General features: G+C 37.7%; 1 protein-coding gene across 1 annotated transcript; it reads left to right on the top strand.

Moving 5' to 3' along the window:
* Window positions 1–14,009: 14,009 nt before the first annotated feature.
* On the top strand, window positions 14,010–17,394 carry LOC105787107 (uncharacterized). Its single transcript, XM_012613553.1, has 5 exons — window positions 14,010–14,245; window positions 14,580–14,636; window positions 14,743–14,905; window positions 16,162–16,386; window positions 17,266–17,394. The coding sequence occupies exons 1-5, from the start codon at window positions 14,010–14,012 to the stop codon at window positions 17,392–17,394; spliced, it is 810 nt and encodes a 269-aa protein (XP_012469007.1).
* Window positions 17,395–21,584: the final 4,190 nt, after the last annotated feature.

Genomic DNA, 21,584 nt, shown 5'->3' with positions numbered 1-21,584 from the left:
TTGTTATAAAAGTCTGAAGATCGGGTATTGAAATGCACTATCTGGAATATGCATGGTCCTCCATTACCGTTAGTAGAGAACTACCTGCGGGAAGTGGGTTTTTGGCACGTGGCGACGGTAGGCCGGGGATGCAAGTTGGAGCCAAAACTGATCAGTGCGTTGATCGAGAGGTGGAGACCCGAGACGCACACATTTCATCTTCCATGTGGTGAGTGCACTATCACTCTAGAAGATGTCCATCTGCAATTGGGATTGCTTGGTGGGCGGGCACCCGATCACGGGTCCGCCCAATCTAGCAATTGGGAGGCGGTGTGCTCTGAGCTTTTGGTACTGTTAGGATAAAATGGATGGAGGTAATGTGGAGATGGGCTAGTTACGTGCCACCTTCCCCGATCCGAATGCAAATTCAATCGAAATTGAAAGAATCCGATATGCTCGATCATACATTCTTCAAATCATTGGAGGTTATCTGATGCCCGACACGTCACGGAGCCGTGTACATCTAAGGTGGCTGCTAAAACTCGTTGATTTTAGAGGAGCCGGTGAATTTAGTTGGGGGTCTGCCGTCTTGGCAACATTATATCGGGAGATGTGCGGGGCGACGCGACCGAGGAGAGCAAACATTGGAGGTTGTCTGTCACTATTGCAATCATGGGCACGGTTTCGCTTTCCATTTCTATGTCCTCGAGTGAACCACCCACATACATTCCCACTCGTAACGAGGTAAATTTTATATTACATTTTGGAATTGTTATGTAGATTTTGTAAGAATAAAAGTATGCTAAAAAATTATTTAATTAGGTGGAACCATCCGGCAAGTTATCGTGGATTACCGTCTGAACTTGAAGATATGCGGCTTCTATTGGAGCAACGGTCGGAAGCAGAAGTAAGTATTATTGCAAATAGATATTTCCATACATTCGCTAGTGGGACCGTTATATAGTATTTAGTATTTAGTATTATGTATGTAACTGATATTTCTATCATGTTCATGTAGTTTCAATGGACACCATACGAGGATCCGACAATCCGGGCCGTAATCCCGGAAGAGTTTTTACAAAATCCGAACGCTTGGCACGCGAAAGTGGTGTTGATCAACTATGCAACCGTGGAGCCCCACAAGACAGACAGAGTCCTACGACAGTTTGGATGTAGACAACCGATTCCTACGGACCCTGAGGTGTTTGACGATGACCACAAAATCGACCTTCGGCTATTAGGTACGGATTGGCCTAGATACTGGTCAGAGTACACGGAAATGTGGGAAAATCGGCATGAATATCTACCTACTCGGGAAGAAATCATCATTCCGGAGTTAGCGTACGATCTAGAATACATGTCATGGTTTAGGATCCATGGGAAGCCGTATTTACTTACGCCAGAGGAGAGGCAACGACAATTACGTCTCAGAAGGGGAAGGTGCGGGCCTTTAAACCCTAACCTTAACCTAATTTAATTAAAAACCCTAACCCTACCCTAATTTAATTAAAAACCCTAACCTTAACGTAATTTAATTAAAAACCCTAACCCTACCCTAATTTAATTAAAAACCCTAACCTTAACCTAATTTAATTAAAAACCCCAACCTTAACCTAATTTAATTAAAAACCCTAACCCTACCCTAATTTAATTAAAAACCCTAACCTTAACCCAATTTAATTAAAAACCCTAACCCTACCCTAATTTAATTAAAAACCCTAACTTTAACCTAATTTAATTAAAAACCCTAACCCTACCCTAATTTAATTAAAACCCTAATCTTAACCTAATTTAATTAAAAACCTTAACCTTAACCTAATTTAATTAAAGACCCTAACCCTACCCTAATTTAATTTAAAACCCTAACCTTAACCTAATTTAATTAAAAACCTAACCTTAACCTAATTTAATTAAAAACCCTAACCTTAACCTAATCTAATTAAAAACCCTAACCTTAACCTAATCTAATTAAAACCCTAACCCTACCCTAATTTAATTAAAACCCTAACCTTAACCTAATTTAAATAAAAACCCTAACCTAATTTATTTAAAACCATAACATAATTTAGTTAAAAACCATAACATAATTTTACCTAATTTGGTAAAATGTTTTGACTGGTACTAACAATTAAGAAATTAAAGTAATTTGATAATTTTACTAACAATTATCACAATTATCAATTAATAATTGAATAAAAATATAATTTTTTCTACAATTACATTCAACTATTGCGATTAGGGCATGATCGACTTGTATGGCCTGGGTTCCTACACCATCCGCACAACTTCTGTTGACTGGTTCGCTTACGGATATCCATATTGTTCCGTATTCTAGTGGAGCAAGGTCGACCCTTCGGCGTGCGACGCAATTCTCTATCCGGTAACAGCTTAAAAGGAGCAAAAGATACGGGTGGCCACTTACGTTCATCTGGAACCGGTGGGAAAACGTGTCTCCATACCTTATACATGTTTTCTAATTTGTACGCTTCGTCCACATAACTCAGCGGATCCAGACGGAGTTTCTGACAAGCTGCAATAACATGAGCGCATGGATAACGAAGTGCATCAAACTTCCCACAGTCACACATTCTGTTTCGCAAGTGTACACGATATTGCCCGCCAACAACACCTTGGTGCGGTCTGTCAAACTCCGTCACGTGAAACCATAAATTGTCTCGATCGTGCAACACTGTGTGCATGATGTTTGCCCTCGCCTTCGCCTTGTTAATTTCTTGAACTACCTTACTGCACCATACATGGCCACCACATCGCTCGCATAAGTTCTTTGCGCTTTGGAAATAAGCGCCAAATGCGAAATATGTCTCACACACAACTGATGTTATAGGTAGATGGCGCGTTCCTTTAAGAACAGAATTTATGCATTATGCCAGGTTCGACGTCATATGGCCATATTGTAGGCCTCCGTCGTATGCTTGTGCCCACTATTCGAAACGTATGTTACAAAGGTAGTCCGCCCCTTTTTCGTTTTGGGATCGTAAAATTGCCAACATCTCGTGAAAGCGATCTTTATTTATTTCATACCCTGGCAATATAAGTTCATAGCGAATATTTTATACCACTTCTACCAATTAAACTAAGGTAAATTGACAAACAAAATAATTCAGTTATAGAGTAAATACCCATGTTGGTCACTTATCGTCGTTCGCTCTTAGATGGATATTGCCTGTAGTAGTTCGAAGCAACGTGTCTTAGGCAATATCTATGGTGTGTGCGCTACCAAAAGCTTCCCTCTCGATCAAATGCAGCTAGTATACCAGCGCCCCGGTCTGAAATAATGCAAATATCAGGTTGGGGGCACACATGCCTCCTTAACCTAGAGAGGAAGAAATCCCAATCATCAGACGACTCCCCCGGTGTTATTGCAAATGCAATTGGAAGAATTCTCCCACCACTGTCTTGTGCCACTGCAACCAATAGCCGATGAGTATACCTACCAAACATGAAGGTACCGTCAATTTGTACCAACGGCTTGTAGTATGGAAATGCGTCTCGACATTGCTTAAAGGTCCAAAATAGGCGTTTGAACACTTGGCATCCACGTAGCAATCGGTCGTTGTAGTACGCATGTTCCGTTTCAAGGTCTGTGATGGCACCTGGGACGTATCTCTCTAGAACCTGACACCACTGCCATATTTCATTATATGAGGCGTCCCACCCACTATGCATCTTCTCCAACGCCTTTTGCTTAGCTATCCACGCCTTGCGGTAAGAGGGCGTGTACTCCATTTGGCTACGGATATTGGCAATTATCACCGGCACTGAAGTCCTAGGATCTGCTTTTATCGTGGGCAGTATCAAGCTAGCCAACATAGCTGAATCCATTTTGGGATGATCTTGTGAAACACCTACAGAGGGAGTACATTAAATAATGCAACATGGAAAAATAAAATTATTATTCAGATACATTCAATACTGTACCTGCAGCACATGTATGTGAACCTTTGTACTTTTTTATCTCCCACAACCCTGTCCTTTTCCTTAACGAGGCGACGATTTTCCATGAATATGTGCCATCTTGCGCCGCACACTTCGCCTCAAACTTATCAGATTTTGATTTAACGACGTGGTAATTAACGCCGTTTTTGATGCTATGCTATTTCAAAGCACCAATAAAACAATCCTTATCGGTAAACTGATTACCAACTTCAAGTTCACCGAAATCTACCCCTGAACTTGTACGATCGCACAACCGGTGTGGTAGATCTGGAAACTCTAACGCATCATCTGCTGCCAGATCGACATTATGCATGTGGGCTGGAGGTGAGTATGCTCTGAATCGTGGATTTTCTTCATCATCTGAACTCCTTTCACCATCTTCACCTTCTGTTGGAATAGTCTCCGGTTCAGAAAATAATCCCACCTCTGCACCATCCAGCCCGGGCTCTCGATGTGGATCCATATCGGAGTCATCTTCTAACCCACAATCATCTGCAGCGTACGACGTCCCCACACCGGTTGATGTCGTAGGTAGTACGTCATCCCTTCTTCTTGGCATTTGATAACGTCCCCAATTGGATATAGATTGCCATCCACTAGAACTTGATGCAGTTTCCCAGTACGTATTTCCAGCGTCAAATGTCGAGCCACCGACGTACATGTCCCATCCACCGACAGAGTGCCTTGCAGGGCATGTGCATTCGACACCGCTACTGAACATGGGCTGTTCCGTATTTCGTAACCCGCTAACTGAGTGTCGGCCAGGGGTCGTGTATACATCTCGAACACCGGACGGAAGTACATCAGTTGGCGACGTAAATTGTACATATAACTCAATATAAGTTGCTCCACTAGCAAGATGAGTCTGCACCATTGCCTCCAAGCTACGAGCACCTTTTATGTCGAACGAGTCATATGTCACAGGATCAACACAAGAACAAAATCGATCGTGATTGATGAACTTTCATTGGCGTCGTTCAAAGATTTTACGCCTAATTCTTTTACGAAGTTCTGTCAAATTTATGTTCTGGTTAAATGACAGTCGCACCGTATTCTCCGACAAAAAAAAAACACCATTCTTGGTGTGGCAAACCTCACCATCGTAGTAAATAACAGCACTAATACGTTCACTCATTTTGAAACTCTTACTTTCTTAGCCTCTCTAAAATGTTCTACTATGACTTATGCATTCTAAGAACATTTTCTGCCTAATTTATAGCCTCAGCCAAAACTTGCTACTGTAGCAAAATCGCGTCCATGAGGGCGCGATTTTATACTATTTGCTGAGAAACGTCAAAAAAATTTATTTCTTACATGACCAACTGTAGCGAAATCGCGTCCATGAGGGCACGATTTCACAATTTTTTCTCAATTAGCATCCTCGAGGGCGTGATTTTATACTATTTGACCAGAAACGTCAACTCGAAATAATTTATTTCGGGACCCCTAAACCCTAAAAAGCCTGCACCCTAAACCCTAAAAGCCAAAAAATGGAAACGTGAAATCAACGTTAAAATCGCGTCCCCGAGAACGCGCTACGTGGCAGGACATCGCGTCCACGTCAGCAGGTCCCGCTGATGTGGACGCGATGTCCTGACACATACCCTGACATCGCGCTGACGTGGACGCGACTTCCCAAAAAATGGACCATTCCGGTAAATAATAAAAAAATCGGCCCATTTCGGTAAATTTTCAAAAAAAAGGCTTTTTTAGGTAAAATAGCCTTCATTTTCATCCATCTTTATATATTATAACACTAATGAAGAATCTTAAATAATGAAAACTAAAATAACTAATAAATTGATCAAGGAAAGTATACCTATCAATTTATATTAGTTATGGTGAACACGTATATCATTCCCTTGAGAACTACAATTACTAGTAATGATTAAGTTTTTATTATTTAACCTAATAATTTAAAGGATTGATTAAAATTAAATTAAATTATGTAAATTAACTAATGAATGCACCAAAGAATAAAACACAAAGACAATCCAGTATTAATCAAGTGACAAAATAATACCTAGATAAGAATCTATCTGGATTTCATCTATAATTCTCAATCTAATTTATGCAACTTATTTTTATTAGAAGTGGTAAGATAGAGGAATCTATTAGGACGAAGGCCGAATACTCTGACTGTCAAACACAGAGTTGAAATATAGAGCATTTTTGACCGCATATAACTTAGCTTCGTTGGAGTCCATCACTCCAAGCGGGCCTGAGAACAAACCCTTATCATCCCTCAGTACTCCATTACATCTTACTGGCTCAAGTTTACCATGTGCCAATCCATAGTATGCTACACGGCAAAAGTTTTCAATAACTTTTATAATAGTATAACAATTTCTGAAAAATTTATTTAATTTTTGATGAGGTTATTTTTTTCTTTTTTACTTTTAAACTTTTTATACTTATTTTTAATTTAATATTTTTTCCAATATAAAAAAATAGATCAAAATAAACTAACAAACTGAAATAAATAAATATAAACTTGACAATATATAACCAAGTCCCTACTCCTACGTCGCATTGATTGATTAATGGCGCCTTGAGTTACGTTGAAATGCAATTCAATTATTGGTGTTGTGTGTAACAAGCCAATTTTGCACGGCACACTAAACAAAGTAATATAATAAACAAAACTAAATGAATAAACAGTCCAATAAACAGTCCAATCCATTTATAAAATGTCAGACCCAAATTGCATCAAGTCCAAATATTCCAAATTAACAAAAAAACCTTAATGGTTCAATGGCCTGTTAGCCTAACTTTTCAGGAGAAACCCTAGCCTCGCCATCACTCCTATGCTTTGGCCATGTCAGCGCTGCACCCTAGCCTCTGCCACCATCAACCACCATTTGCAAGGACAGAAACCAAACACTCAATAGATAGAAACAGTGGCAAGAACAGTAAAAAAAATATAAAAATGGTATGAAATGGCTATAAAAGCCATTGAACAAATTTGTTTGAGAGGATTTTTTCTTTAAAAAAAAGCAATCGAAATACAAAATCGAAAAACTTCAAAAGGTGATTATTTTTCTTTTTTTGAATCTGTTATTACATACATATATATATATATAAAACAAAAAAGAAAACTCACCTAGCATTCGGTCTGCTGCCGTCGTGGGTGGGCTCCGATGCGAAGGACCACCGAATCCCTAAAAGATCCGTTGATGGCTGTATCGGAGAAAAGAAAACCGAAGGGTCTTCTCATTTTCTTTTTGGAACTTTGGCTTTGATTTTGGTAGTTTCAACTCCAAATTGGAGTTCTACGCAAAGAAATACGCAAAAGGGGGCATTTTGGGTTTTTTTGGCCACCGGAGGTGGTAGTTGCCGTCATCGATGGCCGGTGGCCACTGCAGACATGCGACGGCGCACGTGGCCGGAGCAAAAGGGGATTTCAAAGAAAAAAGAAAGGTTTTTCAGATTTAAAAAAAAAACTAAGGCTGAAATGATTTTTTTCTAGAAAATTTTAACCTAAATAGAGGTTCAAAATAACGTCGTTTTGGCTTAGGTCCATAAGCCTCAAAAAGGCGTCGTTTTGAAAATCGACCCGCCGGCCTTAAGATCTGTGTCTTTTTTAAAAAATAGTCTATTTTCGCCTTTGGTCCTTTCGCCTCTTTTAAATTTGGTCCTAATTTCTTTTTTTCCCTTTGTTAGATCACACCACTTAATTTTAAATTTCTTTCAATTTGGTCCTCAAACCGCTGACCCTTGAGGGAAGGACGCATGTATTTTTGGATTAATTTCTTCAAAGCCCTCGAAACTTTGCATCCCATTTTAATTTAGTCATTTATTTTTTTAATTCAGACCTTAGATTTCAATGGACATTCAATTTAGTCCTTATTTTCCCTTTTCCTTTATTATTTTCCAATTTATAATTTTAGTTTTATTTAAATTTCAATTTAACTCATTATTTATATAATTTAAGCTCTTTATTATTTTTTGTTATTATTTACTTATTTATTTATTATGACAATTTCAGCCTTTCATGATTTTTTATTTGCTTATTTATTTATTTATTTATTTATTATTGCCTTGCTTTTTATTTTAAAATTTGTATTGTTTATTTTTGTACATTTTTGTCATATTGTCATCATTACCTCATTTTTTTTATTTTATTACTTCTTTTATTTTTAGTACTTTCATGCCTCGTCTTATCTTCCGTTTATTTTTATTTCAAATAATCTCATATATTTTATTATGATGATTACATTATTTAATTTATTTATATTTTATCATTCTAATATCCTACTCATGTAGCCATTTTATTTTATTTTAGCAAACTACTATATTATTTTTACATGTTATTCTATTTTATCCTTGTCATTATCATTTTACTTACTTATATTATTAATATGATAATAACTTCTCTGTGATTAGTACCATTATTATAAAATCGATATTATTATAAAATTGATATTATTATTATATAATTGGTATTATAAAATTGGTATTCTCATTATTATTGTAGTTGTATTACTATCATCATTTCATATATTATATCACAACATATTCATTCATTTTTTGTAAAAAATAATACATATGTTTTAAAAAAAAATAAGGATGTTATCTTCGTTTTATATAACGTTCAAAACCTAGGTAAAGTTCATTATTTTGGAATTAGAAAAGTCGTGTTCTTAACTTACGAAATATGGCTTCTTTCTAAAATCGAGATAGTCGAATATCTACTTTAAAATAAATAAATAAAACAAGGTTTTGGTAGTTGTTCTCGTTTTCGAGGATTTAAGGCATTGTGTCCCAACTTACGGAAAGATGATCATTTCTTCTTGATTAACTTGAAATAAGCCCTTTTTACGACAATTACTTTAGTTATGTAATGCCTTAATACAAAAAGGAATCGTGTTTTAAACTCTTTTCAAGATTTCAATTCTCGACACTAAGACATCAATTAATCAACTAGGTGTCATTTTTGGGCGTTACGAGAGTGCTAACCTTTCCTCGTGCGTAACTGACTCCCGAACCCATTTCCTGGATTTTGTAAACCAAAATCATCATTTTAATAAATTTAAAATTTTATTAAAATGATTAAATTACAAGGTGATCCAATCATACCTAAATAAAAAGGAATTGTGGCGACTCCCATTTTCATTTTAAAATAAAAAGTCGATAAAAAAAGTGGTTTCGACAACTTGGTGACTCCGCTGGGGACAAAATAAGAGGGTCAACCCGCGAGTTGACTACTTTTGGTCTTCTTAGCGAAAATTGATAATTTGGTTTAAATTTACGATCCCTTTTATTGCATTTCATTCTTCATATATTGTCCTTGATTTCTCGGGCTATATAGCGATCTAGTATATTTGTTTTATTACTTCAGAAGTTTTTTTTGTGTTTTCCTCATAGTGCATTGCATAATCATTTGATTTTGCCCGTCTTAAGTGTGAGTGAGAAGCTATTCCTTTGTGAGGTCTTCACCTCCGTATAGGATAGTGGATCGCTTTCGGGATACATTCGTACCTATGTCTTCGTGAAATCTTTATCTCCGTATAACCATTGGGAAATGTGTTCCCTTGAATCGAACTTAGTCTGTATGAGCTTATAATGGGCGAGGATCGAGGAATCTGTTGGTCCAGATACCCTTACTTTAGAACCGAACCACATATAATGAGCCTTAAGAACCTACCCTAAATAAAACCATACTGAATTTCTAAATGTTCTATTTATTATTTCTTGCTTTGTATGAAATGTACTGACTTGTTTCATTTTATTTTGGTTGTGTCTGCATTGCATTTTCATCATAGAAAATGGTGTTGATTCACGTTCAGTTGCTAAATAGAGAGCTTGTCATGGAAAAGAGATTTCTTGATAAAGTGGAAGATAATGCAGCCGTCTGGATATGGCCTGAGAAGACACAACAAGAGAAGGGTGACAGCCTAACAGAGGGGTACATGTTAGAATTATGAGATTTTACTCGCATCAATGTGACTCAAAATAATCTCCAATAGTTGAAAGAGGTATGGGACCAATGGGATGACGAAACCAAGTAGTTATTCTACTGTAACTATGGTGATTTACCTTATCTACTCGATGTCAAAGTGGATAAGCACTTATTTCGAGCTCTGGCCCAGTATTAGAATCCTGTCTATAGCTGTTTCACTTTTGGGAAGATAGACTTGGTGCCCACCGTAAAAGAATACACAACTCTACTCCGATGCCCGAGGATTCAAGCCGACAAAGCTTATTCTAGAGAAGCTAATGTCCCGACTTTCTTAAAAACCTAATGAGCATCAGGGGGATGAGCGAGCAATGAGTTACGGCCTAGATAAAACAAAAGGGAGATAGTAAATGCATCCCTTAGAAAAGTTTACGGGATCTGATCTTGGCACATCCAGATACAAAGAAAAGAGTTAACGTCTTCGCCTTGAGTATCTATAGGTTGATCATTTTCCTCAAAGATGAGGCAGTTTTAGATTTATTTGACCGGCTTGACAAAAGGGTCACACCCGTCCCGACAATTTTGGCCAAAACTTTCAGATCTTTGAGTACATGCCTGGAGAACGGGTGAAGGAAGATTTATCGTGTGTGCACAACTCTTACTAATCTAGTTTCACAGCCACTTTTAGAAGGTACAAAATGTTTCTTATTGAGTATTCTCAGAGAACTACTCTCTGTTGAAAGAATTCGTGGCTACGCCAAAGCGAGATGATATTTCAGAGGAAAAATGTATGGCAACTCTCCAGAGTCTCCAAGAAGAAGACGTTGAACGGAGGGCTCATTAGATGACCCTTAATAAGATTTTGAACCGATGTGCAGACTTCGACTGGGTCCCTTTACTCGAGATATAGAGAGCTATTAGATACGCCTTTCTACTTGTATTGAGACTGTATAGATTGAGGCAGTTCATACCGGTAATGCAAGGGTTGGCATGGTGCAAGTTTGTATACAAGCGAGATATTACAAGAAAAAGGTTCGTGAAATATCTAACACTTAGAACCAAACCCACAAAATGAAAAGATTTACTGCAAATCCCATGACAACCCTCGAATATGATTGGTGGTGGGGTAAAATAGTCAATGACTATGTCCTTATGTCAAGTTAAGAAAACACTCGACCAATAGAAGAACACTTACAAGTAAACCCGTCTGAGTTGGAAATCATAAAGCAAGACTTTGAAAATAGGAGTTCGTAGCTGGAGAAAAAGATAGAACAGTTGGAAAAGGAAAAGATGTAGCTAAGATTAGACGTCAACGTCCAAAAGTTAGAGCCTAGAAAATGAGAAAAGGAAAGAATAAAGCTGAAGAAGACTTAGACAGTCTAAAAATAGATTATAAGAAGCTGTGCTTATTGATAATGACTATCAGGTTAGGTAAAACATCAGAACAATGGCGGTAAGAGATCAAAGAAGGAAATATTAGAGTTGATCAGTGGGAAAAGAAATTTCAAGATGCTCAAGTTCGAAAAGATGCTCTAGAAAAGGATTTGTTAGAAAGCCGAAATGAAAAATGTTGGATTAAGGGCTCGGGTAGCAAGATTAGAAAGGACACTGCGTCAATATTGTAGTCGCAACTCCGTAATTGAGTTGAAAGCAAGCCTAAATAAGATTGAAGATTTGAAGAGAAAAATAAAAGAGCTCGAGATTACACTGCCAAATTGTGAACTTCGAGTTAAACTTTTAGAAACGAACAATGAACACTGGAAAAAGTAATTTCAATGCTCTCAAGGTCAGATTAGAGATAAAGATCACATCATGGACGAAGCTGTGACTTAAGTATAGGATGTAGCCGACCATTTGCAAACCCTAATGATTCAAGTTGACATGCTGAGTTTAAAATACGAATCAAAATTAGATCGGGGCTGAGAATTAGCTTGGCTTCTTAGGAAAGTCAAGGCTTTGAGTATTTGGACAAGGTCGTATATGTAAAATGTATCCGTTTTTTGTAAAGAGATTCATTTTCTAGTAAAGTTATTCTAATAGAATTGAATCAGAATCAACACCTCTTTTTGCATTCATTTTTCATTCATCAGCATTACATTTCATCACATGCATTAAGTTTCATAAAAAGACCCTAATTAATCAAAATTATGACAATTACCCTGGAAACCAACAAGAATTTGCCAACCGAATATTGTTATGGTACCTGAGGTAAAACCAGAGCCATGGATCAAAAGTTAGTGAGATTGGAACAAATTCAGAAGGATATGCAAGATCAGTTGCAAGGCTAGCTGCAGGAAAAATTAGCTAAGGTACAACAAAACATGAGGGATTAAATACAAAAGTCCCAACGAAGCATGATAAGCCTGTTAACTTAGTTGTTGGCCGGAGGGACTGAAAAGGGGAAAAGTACTGTAAATAACTCTGAGGATGATAATAAAGACCCTATATACCCCCAGGCTTTACCCCAGTAAATGCCCAAGCCCAACCAGATACATATCCATGAAGGGTACCCGTTACCATAAGACCTCAATAGTATCAAGCTAGTACTTTAGTACCGGTGAATTACCTAACAGGTTCAGGTTCCAACCTCGGGGATAATCCGACCAACCCAGTTGTTCCCAATTTGAAAAAAATGGCCGAAATGGATAGAGCAAATGTAGAACTACCAAAAAAACTAGAAGGTTGGTGTAAGTGGTTGGAAGAGAAATTTAGAGCTATAGAGAATGCCGATTACCTTTACGGGGTTAATGCTAGGGAGCTGAGCTTAGTGCCAGATCTAGTGCTTTGACCAAAATTTAAAACTCTAAAATTCGAAAAATATAATGAGACTAGTTGTCTTGAAACCCATATCACAATGTTCTATCGAAGAATGACATGATACGTCAATAACGACCAATTGTTAATTCACTGCTTCCAAGATAGTTTGACCGAGTGGGCCGCTAAGTGGTACAACTAGCTCAACCATGCCAAAATTAACTCATGGAAAGACCTGACGTAGGCTTTTATGAATCAATGCAGCCATGTAACTGGCATGTGAAAGCTTTAGGTAGTATGCTTAGAGATGGAGAGAGGTGGCGACACAAGTCCAACCACCTATTCTGGAGAAGAAGATAACAATGCTTTTCATAAACACTCTAAAAACCCCGTTCATTAACCATATGTTGGGAAGTGCTACCAAGAGCTTCTCGGATATAGTAATGTTTGGAGAGATGATTGAAAATGTAGTAAGGAGTGGGAAAATAGATACGAGGGAAAACGTTAAAAGATCACCCCGAGAAAGAAGAAAAATGAAGTGAACTCCGCAAGTGTGTATAAAGGTTATTCAAAATAGGACATTGTAGGCCAACCAAGGACCGTAACAACCAGGCATCAGGGTCCCTCAAGGCAAGAATCTAACTCAAGACCAAATATAGAAAAAATCCAGTTTACATTCATTCCGATCACATATAGGAAGTTATATCAGAATTCGTTCAATGCGCATGTGGTATCCCCATTTTACTTAGAACTCATGCAACCTCCGTTCCCAAAATGGTATGATGCAAATGCTCAATACGAGTACCACGTAGGAATACTGAGACATTTAATTGAAAACTGCACTGCATTCAAAAATTTGACTGAAAGGTTCATCAAGATGAGAATCGTAAGGTTCGATGATCCGTGGGAACCTAATATGGCAGAAAATCTGTTACCTAGTCATTCAAATCAAGGGGTAAACATGATAATAGAAAGTGGAGGAAAGAGGACCAAAACTGATGTGGCAAAAGTAAAAACCCTACTACAATGGATTTGGAAAAAAATAATAGACGTGGGATTAATGATTCAAGATTCGGAAGAGATACCTAAAGGGATTATGAGCTACTGTGAGTTCCACACTGAAGAAGGTCATGAGATCCAATAGTGCACTGAATTCAGAGCTCTAGTGTAAAGTTTGATGGATAACAAGAAGCTAAAATTCTTTGAAGATGTCAAAGGCTCGAAAAGAGGAGACATCTGCGCCTCAGAGGAAGGATGAACAGAGAAGGTCCACAAAGTCAATCACTCGGTGTTGATTATTTCATAGTCAAGAAATAATAAAGCAGGAACATAAGCTGTGCCAAGAGTCATAATTAAAAAACCTGTGGTTTTTTCCTACAATGACAACAAAAAGGTTCCATGGAATTATGAATGCAATGTGATGGTTACAGGAGAGAAGAGCTCGGTGGGCGCTTCAGAAGACGACCAGGATATCAGTTTCTACACGCACAGTAGGGGGCGCTATAACCTTGCAAGTGCGAGAACCGAGCCCGTTAAAGGAAAAATATTGGCAGTTGAACATAAGAAAGAAATGACGATTAGGTTTGAATCTCCTGTTAACGAGCTAGTAAAGAAGAACGAGGCTAAAGAATTCTTGAAACTCTTGAAGCATAGCAAGTATAGTGTTGTAGAATAGCTACACAAACAACCAGCTCACATATCAGTACTAACCTTGCTCTTGAGCTCAGAGACACATCGTAGCACGTTAATGAAGGTGTTAAATGAAACTTATGTCACTAATGATATTTCTGTGAATAAGATAGACCTACTGGTTAACAATATAAGTGTCGACAACTTAATCTTTTTCGATGATGATGAAATACCTCCGAGGGGCATGGAATCCACGAAGGCCCTACATATCACTACCAGCTGTAAAAGATATACATTGCCAGTGGTATTAATAAAAAAATAGATCTGCATTGAACGTCTTGCCTCTATCATCATTAAACAGATTACTAGTGGATAGCTCTTATAAAGACATGTCAAAATATAGTGAGAGCATTCGATGGTATAGAAAGGAGGGTGATGGGAAGGATTGAAATACCTCTCCTAATTGGTCCGAACATATATGAGGTAGACTTTTTAGTGATGGATATCAAACCTTCTTATAATAGCTTGTTGGGTAGGCCTTGGATTCACTCGGCTAGGGTAGTGTCATCGTCACTACACCAAAAACTGAAGTTGTTAACGGAGGGTCGACTGGTGACGATAAACGCTGAAGAGGATGTCATTACATCCGTAACTAGTGACATACTATACATAAGAGCAGATGATGAGGTAATAAAATGTTCTTTTCGACCACTGAAATTTGTTAATGCATCTTTCATTGTTGCAAGAAACAAGATCCCAGTACGAAGAATATCCAAAACCACAAAGATGGACATGTAATTGATGGTTGGGAAAAAAGCCTTACCTGAAAAAGAACTCAGAAAATACATTCGAAAGAGAGTCGAGGCACCAATGCTGATGGACAAATGAGACCGTTTTGGCTTAGGATACAAGCCAAATGCGAAGCAAAAAAAGAGAGAGTTGGATAAGAAACAAGAAAGAAGAAAAGTGAGACTGAGTGGCGGAGAAGTCAAATAGGAACAGATAACTTTTCCCCATATATCTAAAACATTTGTGTCAGGAGAAATCATTTATCCTAAATGAAGAATGGTAGAAAAAGAGAGTTCAAAAGGAATGTTGGAAAGCTTAAGCATCAATGTTATATCCAAAGAAGGAATTGGGGAAAACCTATCAGGCATTCGTCCTTATATCTCCAGAAGTGTTCTGAACAATTAGACTGTGGAAGAGATCCCTGTAATGTTTAGAACTGATTCAGAGTAATGTTCAAAACACACTTATTGCTCTAAGCCTGAGAGCAATAAGAATCTTTTAGTGAAAAAGGTATATGTCCATTATTTTTATTTCAATAAAATGCATCTTTGTGTCTCATTTTGGCAAATGTTCTTTTATTCTTTCCATTTCATTCATACTAATACCACACAGATAATTATTTTTAGATTTATTTGTTCTTTGGGTCTTCCTTTGTTCCTATAATAGGTCTCCAGATATAAATGATATGAGCAATGCTGCTACTGACTTAGAATCTCCTTTTGAGCTAGATATGTGTCTATAGGAACCTCAGGACTTTGAAGAGGATTGAATTTATAACCTATCTCCTGATTTGTTAAGGATGGTAGAACAAGATGAAAAACAAATTCTACCTTACAAATAGTCAGTAGAAGTTGTGAGTTTAGAAGACAAACAAGAAAAGAAAGAGGTGAATATTGGAACTTGCATCACAGTAGAGACAAAACGAGGCCCCATCGAGTTACTCCAAGAATTCAAAGATGTCTTTACATAGTCGTATCAAGACATGCCTGGGCTAAGTACTGATATTGTGGTACACCAGCTCCCCATAAAGGAGGAATGAAAGCCAGTTCAATAGAAACTCCAAAGGATGAGGCCCGACATCCTGCTGAAAATAAAAAAAAGAGGTCAAGAATCAATTTGACGCTGGTTTTTTACAAGTGGTTAAATCTTTGAAGTGGGTAGCTAATATAGTTTTCGTCCCTAAGAAACATGGGAAAGTACGAATGTGTGTAGACTATAAGAATTTAAACAAAGCCATCCCAAAGGATAATTTGCCGTTGCCTCACATCGACTTCTTAATTGATAACAAGCCAGGTTACTCATTGTTCTCCTTCATGGATGGCTTCTCTGGATACAACCAGATTAAGATGCATTCTGAAGATACAGAAAAGACTACATTCGTAATTGTGAGGGGTATATTTTTCTATAACGTAATGCCATTCGGACTGAAAAATACGAGAGCGACATATTAAAGAGCCATGGTAACTTTTTTACATAATATGATACACAAAGAAATCGAGGTTTATGTCGACGATATGATTGCAAAATCCTGAATAGAAGAAGAGTATATACAAGTCCTGAGGAAATTATTCTTCAGATTGAGGAAATTTCAACTAAAGCTCAATTTGGTAAAATGTACCTTTGGGGCTAGGTCGGGAAAATTCCTAGGATTCATAGTCAGTAAAAAGGGGATCGAGATCGACCCAGATAAAGTCAAGGCTATACAAGAGTTGCCTCTATCGCGCACTTAAAAAGAGGTTTGGGGTTTCTTAGGGAGATTAAATTACATCGCCCGGTTCATTTCACAGCTAGCAGAGAAATTTGACCTCATATTCGATCTCCTTAAAAAATAAAATCCAGGTGTGTAGGACGAAGAATGCCAGAAAACTTTTGACAAGGTCAAACATTACCTGTCTAATGCTCTAATACTGATGCCACCTAGTCTAGATAAGCGACTGATACTGTACTTGGCAGTTTTTGGGAATTCTATGGGATGCGTGCTTGGCCAACAGGATGAGTCAGGAAGAAAAGAAATGGCAATATACTAACTCAGTAAGAAATTCATTGAATGTGGGACAAGATATCCGCCAATTGAGAAGTTGTGTTGCGCCTTAATCTAAACAACCTGGAGACTGAAATAGTACATGCTGTACTGCACAACTTGGCTAATCTAAAAAATAAACCTTCTAAAGTATGTGATGGAGTTGACTGCTCTGAATGGAAGAATTGCCCGATGGCAAATTCTGCTTTCTGAGTTTGATATAATCTATGTGAACCAGAAAACAATAAAAAAGGGTGCAATAGTAGACTTCCTAGCCAATATAGCTCTAGAAGATTACGAGCCTTTGAACTTTGATTTTCTGAATGAAGATTTGATGTATATTCCAACCACTGAAAAAGATGCTTAAGAAGGGGATCCTTGGAAGCTAAATTTTGACGGAGCTTTAAACGCTATGGGTAATGAAATCGGGGTAGTCCTTGTATCCCCAAACGGGGATCATTATCCCTTTACTTGGAAATTGGATTTTGATTGCATGAACAATATGACAGAATACAAAGCATGCATCATGGGTATCCATGCAGCCATAAAACGCAAGGTTAAAATACTAGAGGTATATGGGGATTCTGCACTAGTGATTTATCAACTCAAAGGTGAATGGAAGACAAGAGATCCTAAGTTGATCGAGTATAGAAGGCTTGTTCTAGAGTTAATTAAATAGTTTGATGACATCACCTTCTGCTACCTTCCGCGAGATGAAAATTTGATAGCTGATGCCCTAGCTACCTTAGCTTCCATGGTCAAAATGAACAAACAAGAGGATGTAAAACCTATCCAGGTGAGTATTTATGAGGCTCCGGCTCATTGCTACAATATCGAGGAAGAGGAAAAGGATGATCACCCTTGGTACCATGATATATTACAATATGTAAAGAATCGTGAATACCCTAATCAGGCGACCGAGAATGATAAAAGGACGCTGAATATATTGGCCAATGACTATGTCTTAGATAGGGAGATCCTAAGATGTGTGGACACCATTGAGGCCAAGAAGATTTTGGAAGAAGTTTGTGAGGGTGTTTGCAGAACACATGCTAATGGTTTTACAATGGCCAGACAAATCATAAGATTCGGGTATTATCGGTCCATCACAGAAGGGGATTGTATCAGTTATGCTAGGAGATGTCACAAGTGCCAAATTTATAGAGACAAAATTTATGTGCTTCATTCACCTCTTCATGTTATGACTTCTCCATGGCCTTTCTCTATATGGAGTATGGATGTCATTGGGTCGATCTCGCCAAAGCTTTCAATGGTCATCTTTGTGGTCATTGATCACTTCACCAAGTGAGTAGAGGTCACTTCTTATGCCAATGTCATGAAGTCGACAGTCAGTAAATTCTTGAAGAAAGAGATCATATATCGGTATAAGATGCCAAAAAGGATTATGACAATGCATTGAATTTGAGCAATAGTATGATAGCGGAGGTCTGTAGTTAATTCAAGATCAAACATCATAACTCGTCACCATATCACCCAAAAATGAATGGTGCAGTGGAGGCAGCCAATAAGAACATTAAGAAGATCGTGGGAAAAATGACAAAGACTTATAAAGATTGGCATGAAAAGTTACCATTTGCCTTCTATGCTTATCGAATGTCTGTCAAAACCTCCACCACGTCAACGCCTTTCTCATTGGTTTATGGAATGGAGGCGGTCTTGCCTATTAAAGTTGAGATTCCTTCTCCCTGAGTTTTGTTAAAATTGAAGTTAGATGAAGTAGAATGAACCCAATCTCGATATGATCAGCTGAACTTGATTGAAGAGAAGAGGTTGAAGGCTATCCGTTATGGTCAGATGTATCAAAAATGAATGATGTGAGCTTATGACAAAAATGTTCACCCCAGAGAATTCCATGAGGGGGAACTGGTATTGAAATTGATCCTTTCCACACAAAAAGACTTCAGAGGAAAGTGGATGCCAAATTGGGAATGACCTTATGTGGTAAAGAAGACCTTTTCTAGAGGAACGCTGATTTTAACAAAGATGGATGGCAAAAACTTGTCTAATCCTATGAATTCGGATTCAATCAAGAAATACTTCACCTAAAAAAAGAGAAGCCAATGCTAAAACTCACAAAGGGCTCCTTGAGACCAAATGAGTTTTAAGTTGAAAACCCGAAAAAAAGCAGCTCAAATTTGGATTAAAGATTGAACATGTGATGGTCAGGTCTTCTCGAAAGGAAGAACATTACATTTTGGGGCATCAACAAAGTACTCTGGATCTCCTAAACACGAATTAGGCTTAAAAAGTGTCCTCGAGAAGTTAGTGCAGAGAAGCTTATTATATGGTATCTGGGGCACCTAGTTTCATCTTACTAATTTTGTATTTTAGTAACATTTGCTACTTTGATTAATCTATTCATTTCGAGCTTTGCTCCCAATACATTTCAATCTTGACCATTGTTATGATCTTTTTTAAGCATTTTTCATTGAAATAATGATTAATGGACTAATAATATTGAAGTAAAAGGATTTTTGTATATTGCTCTAAAAGGTTTTCTAAATAGTACAAGGACCTGAAATAGAACCACTAGTCAGAATTGACCAAATTTAAGAGTTGGAAAATGTTTGGGAATGAGTAGTTTAAATTGTAATTATTTTTGTGGGTTTCTGTCAAAGATACCAGATCTGAACAAGAAGGCATGGTAACACATCAGTGATGGAATCTTGACGAACAAGCAATGCCAACCAAAGCAGTAAAAAAAGGATCATTCTCGAAAAATGACATTCTGTATTCATGAAAATATCATTCATATACATCTAGTTAGAAGCATTTGATTCATTCTGATCATAACATACTAATCATTTGGCATAAATATAAGCCCATAAAATAGATTCTACAGGTCATGTTCCCTAGAGAACGGTGTAACAGATCAGTGAAACCACAAATCCTATACCCCTGAAGTTGCAGTGGGACGGATTGAAGTCATCATAGCGAATCTTATCTCACTGAAGTTACAGTGGAGCAAATTGAAGCTACAAATCCTATACCATTGAAGTTGCAGTGGGTCGGATTAAATCTACCGTAGCAAGTCTTATTTCCTTGAACTGGAGTAGATTAAAGCTACAAATCTTATCTTTCTAAAGTTGCAATAGAGCAGATTGAAGCAATAAATCTTATCTCCCTGAAGTTGCAGTAGAGCAGATTGAAGATAGCAAATCTTATCTCTCTAAAGTTGCAATAGAGCAGATTGAAGCTGCAAATCTTATCTCCCTGAAGTTGCAGTGGAACAAATAGAAGATAGCAACTCTTATCTCTCTGAAGTTGTAGTAGAGTATATTAAAACCATATCTCCTTAAAGTTGCAGTGGAACAGATTAAAGCCATAAATCTTATCTCCTTGAAGTTAGAGTGGAGCTGATTAAAACTACAAATCTCATCTCCTTGAGGTTGCAGCGAAGTAGATTGAAATTACAATTCCTATATCCCTGAAGTTGTAGTGGGTTAGAATGAGGCTACTTGAAGAAGGGAAGCACCAAAGAAGTCGAGATTCGGCAAGACCAGTCAAAATTGACCTTTTTAAAGTCTTTGCTCTATTCCCGTTATGCGACATTGAGCAAAGAGGGGCAGTTGTAATAGGCCAATTCTGCCCCACCCACTAAACAAAATAATATAATAAAAAAATCAAATAAATAGAAGTCCAATAAATAGTCCAGTCCATTTACAAAATGTCAGACCCAAATTACATCAAGCCCAAACGGCCCAAATTAACAAAAAACCCTAATGGCCCAATGCCCGTTAGCCTAAACTTTTCAGCAGAAACCCTAGCCTCGCCGCCGCTCTTATGCCTTTGCCACGTCAGCACCACACCCTACCCTCTACCACCGTCAACCACCATCTGCAAGGACAGAAACCAAACATGCAACAGATCGAAACAGTGGTAAGAATAGTAAAAAAATATATAAAAATTGTATGAAATGACTATAAAAGCCATTGAACAAATTTGTAAGAGGGGATTTTTTAAAAAAAAAGAGCATTCAAAATACAAAATAAAAAAACTTCAAAAGGTGATTTTTTTTGAATTTTTTATTACATACATATATATATAAATAAAACAAAAAATAAAACTCACCTAGCATTTGGTCTGCTGCTGTCGTGGGTGGCTCCGATGCAGAAGACCTCCAAATCCTTACAAGATTCGTTGATGGTTGTATCGGAGAGAAGAAAACTAAAAGGTCTTCTCATGTTTAGAACTTTGGCTTTGATTGTGGTAGTTTCAACTCCAAATCGGAGTTTTACGCAAAGAACTACGCAAAATGGGGCATTTTGGGTTTTTTCAGCTACTGGAGGTGGCGGTCACCGTCACCATCGCCGATGGCCAATGGGCACGATGAACATGCGACGGCGCCAATGGCTGGAGCAAAATGGGATTTCAGAGAAAAAAACTAAGGTTGAAATAATTTATTTTCTAGAAATTTTTAACTTGAATAGAGGTTCAAAACGACGTCGTTTTGGCCTGGGTCCATAAACCCCGAAACGGTGTCGTTTTGAAGATCGATCCAAAAACTAACCCGTCCACCTCAAGATTCGTGTGTTT

The sequence above is a fragment of the Gossypium raimondii genome, chromosome 1 (assembly GCF_025698545.1).
Source record: "Gossypium raimondii isolate GPD5lz chromosome 1, ASM2569854v1, whole genome shotgun sequence".
NCBI classification, from domain to species: domain Eukaryota; kingdom Viridiplantae; phylum Streptophyta; class Magnoliopsida; order Malvales; family Malvaceae; genus Gossypium; species Gossypium raimondii.
This window is presented reverse-complemented; position numbering and strand designations above follow the sequence as displayed.

Bases quoted from the DNA above. Each gene is read 5' to 3' on its own strand.
- LOC105787107 (XM_012613553.1), top strand. From the start codon at position 14,010: ATGGTTACAGGAGAGAAGAGCTCGGTGGGCGCTTCAGAAGACGACCAG. The intron at 14,906-16,161 runs GTAATAAAATGT...AAATCTTTGAAG, and splicing joins ACATAAGAGCAGATGATGAG to TGGGTAGCTAATATAGTTTT. The intron at 16,387-17,265 runs GTAATTGTGAGG...TATGTGAACCAG, and splicing joins ATACAGAAAAGACTACATTC to AAAACAATAAAAAAGGGTGC.